The 10,865-nt window shown below is 33.3% G+C and overlaps 1 protein-coding gene across 3 annotated transcripts in view; it reads right to left on the bottom strand.

Moving 5' to 3' along the window:
* Window positions 1-2,433: 2,433 nt before the first annotated feature.
* LOC111031530 (carbonic anhydrase-related protein 10) overlaps window positions 2,434-10,865 on the bottom strand; it is a 111,173-nt gene continuing 102,741 nt past the window's right edge. For 2 of the 3 annotated variants that reach the window (XM_022311520.1, XM_022311519.1), the window contains exons 10-12: window positions 8,778-8,823; window positions 5,174-5,216; window positions 2,434-2,597 (exon numbers count right to left, since the gene is read on the bottom strand). In XM_022311520.1, the coding sequence (XP_022167212.1) occupies window positions 5,179-5,216; window positions 8,778-8,823 (84 nt within the window). In that variant the 3' untranslated portion in view covers window positions 2,434-2,597; window positions 5,174-5,178. The remainder of the gene's footprint in view (window positions 2,598-5,173; window positions 5,217-8,777; window positions 8,824-10,865) is intronic. The other variant, XM_022311521.1, reaches the window with a different exon arrangement.

Below are 10,865 nucleotides of genomic sequence, written 5' to 3'. Positions count from 1 at the left end.
TATTTATTTTCCTTTATTTAGATAAAAATTAATTATTATTAGAAGTTAAGAAAGCTTAATCCAAAAAAGTTGTTTCCACCTAAATATTTTTTTAAACACATAATATTATCATGGATTGAAATAGTAGAGAGGAAAACAATTTCATTTTGAGACAAATTCAAGCATGCTGCCTAATCAAAAGTTGCCATATCTGACACAACATACTTACTCAATAATATGATAGCACATATTACATAGCGTAGGTAGTATTATTTTAGTTTTTTCAAACCATGATTTATCAACAACGGCAAAAAATCGGCATTGATAAAATCAAATATTAATTTACTACTTATTCTAAAAGGACATCAACAATTAATGTTTACACGGATTATGTCTATAATTATTATTTGGTAAGTATTTGCATAATACGACAATAATGAAAAATATAATATTGTATAATTCGTAAAAAAAAATACTGCACAAATTAATTGTGATTGAACAATGACGAACAATAATGTGTTTGGATTTTTTATCATGCAGTAGATTATATGAAACTCGATCGCTAGTTTTTTTTTTACAATCAAACTTTCTTAGGAAACCGTCAATATACCGTGTCTTAATGGATCTCCACATGAGTTACTCTCAGAGTGTCTCAGTAGTTTTTTTGTAGAAAATAAATATAAAATAATTTTTGCTTTCAATAATGATGACGTACTATGTTGAAATTTATCAATTTTAAACCATGAATGTAATAATTTAGTATTTTTTTCACTCGTAATATATTTTGTACGGGTGATGGGTGTGCAGTAGGGTACTTTGTGGAAGTATCGTCGAGCAGATATCGTTCTACGGTTTTATACTCGACTAAAAAAAAAAAATTAATGTAGGTACGTTCCATAACGACGACAATAAATAAAATACAACTCTCTGTCGGTAAAACGAAAAATGGTAACTGAAAAAAACATAATTATTTTATGCGTGTAAGTACTTACTTCATTGCCATTTCGCACGGGATCGTTCGTCGTCATAATATTTTATTTCGCGTTTCATGTTCAATGATATGACATGATTTGGGATGGATACCGAAAGGTCACGTCATTATCATGAAACATAATTATATTATTATTATTATTATTATTATCATTATAGGTATACTGTATCGTATTTACACACCACTGTATAATATTACGTTGGACCCGCAGTCGCCCGCAGTCGGGTGGTAGTTTTCCGATTATTATAGGTTTTCCGCATTTCGCGATCGGAAACAACCGATAAATCAGATCGATAAAACACTCAGTTGTCTCCGGGACGGCGTATAGGTAGTAATTATAACAATTGCTTGAAATGTTACATTACACGGAGGTATACATTATGTACGGGAATCGTTGTTGGTTTAGGCACGTGTAACACACGACAATATAAACTGAAAACGTTCGTATTTTTAGAATTACAATTTACAGTTTATTAGCTTTCGCGTCGAAGCAACACAACCATTACCATTATCGTGTTATACAAATAATTATAATATAATATAGGTAGGTAGTATATGTACCTACACGACACGCGAAACAGTGTCCACATCGTCGAGTATAATGATATTGTTTTGTGCGCGTCGTTAAAAACGCGGTCGGCGACCAATGTAATAATAATTGCTATTATTTTTGTCGGGGACATTATATTATTATTTCGACGATTATGATTATTTTATAATAATCACCTGTATAAAACAATTATATTGAAGGGGGAGGCAGACAATAACAATTGTACACACTTATTAATATAATATCGTGGTCGAACAGACGTATACACACGGCAGCTACGTAATGTTTTACATAATAATATTATTATAATATCGCGTTATAATGTATTCGGTATAGTTTCCGCCGGTGCGATTGTTTTAGCATTATTCACCGTCGAGTTTTGCACAGGTTAATAATAGTAATAATAATAGTAATAATAATAATAATAATAAAATATATTATTATTATGGTGGTACAATATTATTACAAACTATTCTCTAAATATATCATATATATCGTACAACATAAATCGTTAATAGTAAATCAATTTACATAATAATATAATATCGTAGCATAGTAATAATAATTGTTATACGTTATAATAATAATAATATGTACATTAATATTTACGAACGGTGATAAAACAACAATACAAAATATAATATATTGTACGGCATTTAAACGATCACGACGACACGGCGATGACGATGACGATGACGATAATAATATCATATTTTACAAACACAAGTTTGCTAACCCCCCTCCCCCTCCCACCATCACCGTCGTCAACTCCAGACGAGTCGTCGTGCACGATAATACTATTTAATATTATTATTATATAATAGAGGCGACTAACAGGTAACTAACGATAAGTATTACTAAATATTATGAAGGAATGATAATATAACATTGTTGTTATAGTTTGCGGTATGTATTTTTGTTCGGTCCTGGACCGGTACCGTCCGTCGTTAGGTGTCGAGGAAACCATCGCTGACAATGTGCTGTTCCGGTCGAGCCGTCGGAAGTCGGACGAAACGGTACGCGAGATGACGACGGTTCCGCCGCAAGCCGTATTATATCAAAAACCGCCGGTGAAAACTAGAATATTAAAAAAAAAAAAAAAACAATAATAATAATAACAATTAAATCGATCAATATTAAACGTTAACATCACGAAATAACTCTAAGTCGATGAATATTATCGAAAGGATATCATAATTGTATATACGTATAGAATATATAGATAGTAATATGTATTGTTTGAATTTTGTTTTATAAGGCATCAAATGCATGGTTATTAACCGGTTTTCACTGTGGTGGCGAGAATGGTCACTAAAAACCCGGGTGATCAGACGGTCACCCATCCGGGCCATTGCTTGAGTAGTGATTCACCAGGCCCCGATAATACAGTTATGTATAATAAGTGTTACTCTTACATACAGTGCATAATAATAAAAGCCGAAGAAGATGATTTAATTGAGAAACTGGGTTTTGGTCGATCTTATAGTTTTTATCTAGATATTTTGTTTTTTACATGATTATTTTATTATTTCAGTTATTTTAACTTACACCTATAATCCTGCAGACCTTGTTATATTATGGTACCTATTATGAATAATCCTATAGGTAATAACTAATATAACGTGTAGTGATATCGTTTAAAAACATAATAAATTAAAATATATCGGAAATCCAAGTTAGGTAACTCGTCAAATTGTCAAAAATAAGCATTTGCGAAACATGTAAATCCAATTTTTGCTGTCAATAATAATAATAATATTAATAATAATAATTGCTGTATCTAAAACAAACACGTGTATACACCGGATATTTTAGGTACATACCTATGACACACGAATCGGCTTAACGAGTACAAATCCGCTCTCTGAATCGTACACAAATGATATAATTACTATAGCTATTATTCGGATGAAGCTTATACGCTCATAGCAAACAGTATAAATAGCCAATAACATAGTATACACGCGGTATATACACTATATACGTTTGCGTATATTATTGGCAATTGTTTTGGTGGTATAGGTACTAGGTACATATTATAATTATTACTATCGGAGCGGGGTCGCAGGTAAATTGCTATAAACGCTGTTATTGATGTGCATCAAAATATGCAGTTGTGACAGAACAAACGGACGGATGGAAAACCTTTTTTTAAAATTCGTTCACGGATGACATGATAATATTGGTAGTTGTCAATTACACCGCTTTTTCTGTAGATTACTCGAATTGTAATGTACATATTATTTTGCCCTGGACGATTTATCACAAATTCAAAATTAACTAGTTGTACACAACCCTTGCAAATACTTCGCACACATAAATTATAAAAAATATTATAGCAATATAATAGAATACAAAAATGTTATAAAAAATAGTAAAAATGATATTATTGTTTATTAAAATTATAAAAAATCCTTAGTGATTCAAAGTAATTGTGTATATGCATATTTTTTTTATTGTCGGTTGGCATTTTTATTTTGTCAAACGATCTTATTCGTGATATAGCAAGGTATAACTAACTATGACATGGGGATGAGGGAGTGGAATAACAAAAAAAAATGATACTTGATAATAATTAAAATAAATATAACGAATTTTTTTTTAAAGTTTCTTCGGGGGAGGGAGAAACGAAACCCCCTGAAAACATCCATGGCATCATTGAATACAGGTTGAGGTTGATCGTAGATACAACCTTGTTAATTCTCTATAAATCTCCCAATGACTAATCACTTAATTAACTTACTATACATTAAATCGAATAACTCAATGTTTATCTAAGTTTTCTTTCTTGCCGAATAATGCGCATGATACGAGTACAAATAAGCCTCAAATAACGTCACCTTCTGGCGACTATGTATATTATAAAGGAATTAATACATTTATATTATGTATTATTATTTCAAAATATCCTGAATTAATATCAAGAACAAATAATATTTAACATTATTAATAGGATAATATAAGAATACCAACATCATGATTGTCAAATACGAAAAGTAATGTACCGATTAGAGCCAGATGACGGACGCCAATGATATTTTATCAACATACTTTCGCGTATACCTATAAAATGTAGGCGATTTGGACGTTACAAATAAGAGTACGTTCAACACATTTGTTACATGTCTATTGGTTGTGTGGTATAGTATTGTTGTCGCACAATCAACGAGAATTAAAACCACGTAGGTTGTTGAATTTAATAAAAAAAAAATGTACGCAAACCGTGAAAATAGCATTTACCTATTATACGCCACTAGGTCTTTGAGGTTTTCCGTTGACCAATTCGACTTTCTTCCCACTCAATCACTAACGGTTTATACGATCGCGATCATCGTAGCGCTTGTGTCCAATCAGTATAATAGATAATAGGTACAATATCGAATCAAGTACGTAACTTGACAAGACATTTACATTTTAATATTGATTTCTTATTTTGCTTAGGGAATTTTGGACACTAGAATTTTTTACCATGAAATTAAAAACCCAACCCAGCGAATTTTTTTTTTATTGAAATTTTGTAGTTCACAACTAATCTCTACAAGGAACCCAGCGAATTTAATATATTTGATTGTATTTCGAAGCCATTGCAATAGTGATAAAACTATCGTATTCGCCACGAAAACACTACTGACATAATATACAATAAAGTTTACCGAAGTTATATCTGGAACAACGAATCCGATGTCCAATCGTTGGCTGAAACAAAAAAAAAAACAAAAAAAAAAAGATGCCGTTGATGATTTAATAATAACAATAATAGAGAGAGAGGAGAAAAAAGGAGGAGACCGAGCAAGGGATGAAAGAAGCAAAGTCGAATTATATTCGAGTGATGCATAATTTCATGTCTGCATTATCTTTTTTCCGACCATGAGAAAAAAACGCCAATAATAATATTTCTCGAGGCGTCAAGAAATTTTCAGTGACTTTACACACAGAGGAAGTGTATATGAGCGCCGGATAAATTGAATAGAGTCAATTTTATTTAGTTTTATTTTTTATTTGTTTTTTTTTTTGTATTATTATTATTATTCCGGGACGTGAGAAGCGTTGACAACGCCGAGTAGATTAAACAACTACGAACCGTACGGCCGACGGAAATGTCGGAGAGCGACTACGGGAGACGGAGGACACTAAATAAAATAGGGAGAAAAAACGAGAAAAGAGAAAAGTTAACGACCGCGATGGGACAAAGTTCTGCCGGGCAATATTTGTATTCAACGAATTTTTTAACCTTTGAATTTTTTATGAGCTAGTGGTAAAAAGTTTGTACAACACGCGCGGCGAAGTATAAAAAAAATATAAAATGCATCTAGTTTCTCTAATTTTTTAACATTCGGCAGCAAACTGCATCACGTGATTATTAGGTATAACTATACAACTATATTGCATTTAATTATAATGTAGTCGATCACCCGTATTACGTTTGTAAATTTCTCCTTATATTACGACATTTTCAACATTTGTCTTATCAGTTTTTACATGTTACAATAATTTTACTAATTAGCATGGATTGACTGTGTGCTTTTGGCTCGAGCTTGAAATTTCAAACGCGTCACATTGGGGCGGTTACAATATATCCAAAATTCTTATCTTCAATTGTTTTCATGGTATAATTTTTAAGGCGTAATACTAGAGAGGAGGGCCGGCTGGAGACATGTGAATAATGGTTTTGTGAACGAACCATTTTCAATAGATATTTGGGACTATATAAAGTTGTGTAAATACACACTAAACAGATGCAAAACGAATTTTTAAAATGCCAATGTGGCTGGAATAGGGAGACGTGCCTAAACGTTTGTTGTATATATTTCTATCGAAAGTATCGACGAGTGCATGTGATGTAGATAATATGTCATTTTCACAGATAAGACGTCTCAACTACGAAAATAATACTACATCTACATAATATAATATGGTTTATTTAACTATATAAAATATCGTCGAGACGTAATCGACTTGATGTATTTGTACTACTTTTAGTTGTAGTAGGCGTCGTCCATCACGTAGATAATATTATAGTCTAGTCGGGAAGTCCAAATTCGGTGAGAAAAGCCCGAATAGGTATTATAGTCTGATGGCGCTGATTTTAAAGTTTACACGCGATCGCGTGGGTGTCGAAAGTCGAAAGCCGTCTGACGCGGATTTTAAAGGGTTAAGAGCTGCGGCCGTCGTCCGTCAAGCGAGGACTATATACAAAAACGGGAGCTGTTTGGGTCGAGGGGTGCTCAATGCATGTGATAGCAAGTACCTCTCATCTCTGGCGCAGCAGTCCTCGTCGATTCGCAATTCTAAGCCGAAACGTATAATAAATCTCGCCGGTTCGGCTTAAGTCAAAACTTTGGTCTCGCCAACGCGGCATCGTACAACAATAATAATAATAATAAGAAGAAGAAGAATGAACGGCGTACGCACCTCCATAGGTACATTATAATAATATATGAACATTATATACGCAGTCTAAAAAGTAATTTCGGGTACAACGTAGTATAATATTATATAGGTATAGGTACCACAGATTGTGGGTGGGCGGGAGAATTGATACGATTTGCTCTCGGGTATCACTTTGTGACGGATAGGACGACGGAGAGTGTGTGCGACCGTGTCTCGCTAAGTCCGGCTTAGTCTGGTCAAGTTTGGTTTGATAATAATTTATACGGTCGAAATAATATCGGTTTTGTGCGGGGTGTACCGCGAGAGCGTGCCGGACGTTGCTTGAAGAAGGGAGAATACCTCTATATATATATACTATGGGTACCCTCATATATATTATACCACGCGATACCTATATACGGATCGCTGTGTAAATTATATTATTATATAATGTATTATATAGCATACCACGTATATATAGGTAACGATATTATACCTCGGTCGCCAGCTGTAGCCGTAAATGTCACTTTTAAAAGGTCTAATTCCGGTGAAATAATTGAACAAAACCGCGGCGTACTTAAACCGTGGTGCATCGGGTCCTCGTTGCCCGCACGAATAAATTGTCATTAAAGACGTTCGATAATGACACGTACCTGCGTCCAATTTTGGGTCCGCGCATACGGCGGCACTTGTAATAATAATCGTGGCGGTCGTCGTGAAATTACGTTAACGATAATTGCGAATAACGAGTGGGCATGGCGGTAAGTTTTCCGAAGCTTTCGTCCGGGAAATGTGGTAAACAACGCACTACAGCGATAGTGCAGCAACGCGTACCTATTGCTTAATGTAATAATACAAATAATAATAACGTCTCGATAAATCACATACGCTACTTCATATACGAGCGTATTATGGCGTAATATGGGTATACAATATAAATAAAGCGGACAAGACGATTACAATAATGTAAGTTATTGTCGGTGATTGATGTTAAATTGACTTCCGCGGCACCCCCAACTCCAAATTTCGGATTCAAACCGAAGTCGTTTGTGCTACGACCCCTAATGAACTACAATATTGCCAAATTGGCAAGTACTACCAAGTTGCAAAGTTGCAACTACCTACTATGAATTAGTTTAAAAAAAATTAGAAATGTAGGAAAACATTTTTTTTAAATTTATTAATTTAAATTTTTTTAAACAGGAAACTAAATGTTTGTTAGTTGTTGTAAGTACTTTATACTATAGTTGCAAAAGTTTTTTCCTATCACAAAACCGTATTGTAGTTCATTACTGATGAATCATTTGGGGTTGCAGCAAAAATCATGAAATTCGAGAAAAAACCAAGTTTGAATCTAAAAATGGAAGGCGGGGATGGCAAAAATGCATCTATGATTGTGTTCATTTTAATCTGTAAAACGGTAAAACTTGGAGAAATCGATCTGCATATAGTGTGTTGATAATAGATTATGAATTGTCAAGTGAGAAGTAATAAGACTTGGACAGAAACCACATTTCGTCATTACGTTTGCGGCCTACTGTTGTAGTGGATGGGCGAGCGGAAAATGTGAAACAGGCTCGCAGAGAGACAAAAATATGGAACATTTAAATAAGGGATGTTTTTTTTTAACGTATGAAGCTACCAGTAAGAATATAAGTAATATTATAATAAGGTTGTGTTATGACGAGTGACACTTGAGGTTTGACGTAAAGAAAATTATAAATGTTGAATAAAAATAACCATGGTTGTGACTCAAAAGCGTACTAATAGATTGTCGTCATAATATTATTATGACATCGCGGTAGTCTTACAAAATAAGAATATAATATCACCATCGTATATTAAATTATAATAAAATATGTTCAAAACGAATTTATGTCCACTCACCTTTGTAGTACATGTTTTTGTGCATGTTCAGCTTGCAAGTCTTACCCTGAAACAAGATACAAGTCTGTTAGAAAAACATAAACGGTTAAGACCTACACAATAACATAAAAAAACATTTATATTACAATAGCTGGCTGCTGGTAGTAATACTATTACCTATATACCAATATGGCAGCGGCTGCGGCGAGTTGACACACTCTCCGAGTACCGGGAAAACTATTGACAGTAACTTTACATTGAAATTACCTTTGCATTCGTATTCACATCTTCGTGATACACTCGGTATAATATATAAGTATAATATGTCGTATACAGCAAATTGTTGGAGCATTGAAATCGTACTCTTGCGTTTATTATGGTACGTATGATATTATTCAGTCAAAGAATTTTTTTCAGAGGGATCACTATTTTGTTCATATCAACAAACCATTCGGTACTATTTGATTTTTCGTAGGAACGAAAAATATAATAAGTGATTTCACGTCCCACGGGCACCGCGGTTGGCAGGTATCCTGTGAATTTAATTGACTCGAAATCAATGTACAGAATTGTTTCATGCAGTAGTGGAATTGATTTTATTCAAGGAACTTCCCAAACGAAAGTTCACACTTTAGGACAGATCTCCGAAATTTCCAAAACTCGATATTGCAATGCCCACATTATAATTAATATAATATGAGGTCTTACGCACGCCAAATCAATTCATAGTCGTCGAAAACATTTTAGCTGAAACGCAACAGTATTCATACCAATCGTACGCGTTGACAACATCGATGTCTTATATTATGATACATTAGCATATTATTGTACATTAGTATTATTGTAATATTGTATGTATACGTTCAAATGTCTCAGTAGCAATTATCAATGAAAGTATCTAATAAGTTTTATAGTCCGATAAATGTTTACGGTTTATCGTAGAATAAGTCCACTTCGAGATCGAGATTACTCTCATCCAACCCGATATGTTTTAGTTTTTTTCCAAATTCTTATTCTCTATATTTCCATAGTCTAAATTATTCTCGAAAAATAATCTGGTCAAACCCATACAGCAGACGTACTATTTTTTCAACAATTATTTGAAAGGAAAATTGAAATAAAAATATGATTTCTTATTTACTTATACATATCGTGTAGATTACATCGTTAAAAAGACACTGGACTAAAATAATGAACAGTTTGCAGAACAGAGTCATCAGTGATGAACCATACCGTCCGTAGGAAAAATATCGGCGCACCAAACTCGTTCACAAAACTACGTAAACGGCTTCCTACTGTTGATTTAATTTTTGACATTTTGTACAGTTAAGATCGGTAGAACCACATAAGTACGTGTCGAATTCACTACTAAAGCTACTATTGTATACCTAAATAGTTATGGGTTCGTTCGATATTTAATCTTATCGGATAAATCGACAATTAATTATATTACTTTTTCAATATCAATGGACTAGAGTAGGTAATTGTCTATAAGTACTAACTGGGATTACCTTTACAACACATACTAAAAAAGTTAAAAATAAACAAAAATTACTATAAATACACAAAATGAACCACACTATGTCAAAATGACCTTAAAAATGAAAAATAAAAATTACATATTTTGTTATATTACGAAACAAATTTAGTTTTTAGTTAGAATTGTATAACACTTAGAGAAAATTCACCAAAATCTTAGCTCTACTCATCACTATTATTTATACTAGGGACTTTTTTGAGTTTGAGAAGCATACTTTAAGGATCGAAACGTGCAGCTTATACATAATATAATAGTTTTTAGACGGTTTAAGCTTTTATCGGTTTTTTTTTCTAATGGTCGACGTGTGCCCAAAACTACGCAAGTATACAATACGCTGCACATTTGAGCTCAGAAAATATGTACACAAAGAGCGGGATCGTGCGTGCGCGAATTCTTCTTTAGCGGTGAGTATATTTTTTCCCCTCTGCAGAATAATAGAGACACACGAAAAGGGAAACGTAAAAAAATGTATAGGTAGGTACATTTAAAAAAGTACGTTTGGTATAATAGTATATAATATTATTATATGCGTTTACGAGTGAGTGGGTGTGCCGTGTGGGATGTTTTTT

This window comes from Myzus persicae, unplaced genomic scaffold, assembly GCF_001856785.1.
Source record: "Myzus persicae strain clone G006 unplaced genomic scaffold, MPER_G0061.0, whole genome shotgun sequence".
NCBI lineage: Eukaryota > Metazoa > Arthropoda > Insecta > Hemiptera > Aphididae > Myzus > Myzus persicae.
Note: the sequence above shows the minus strand (reverse complement) of the source record. Positions and strands in the feature narration are given on the sequence as shown.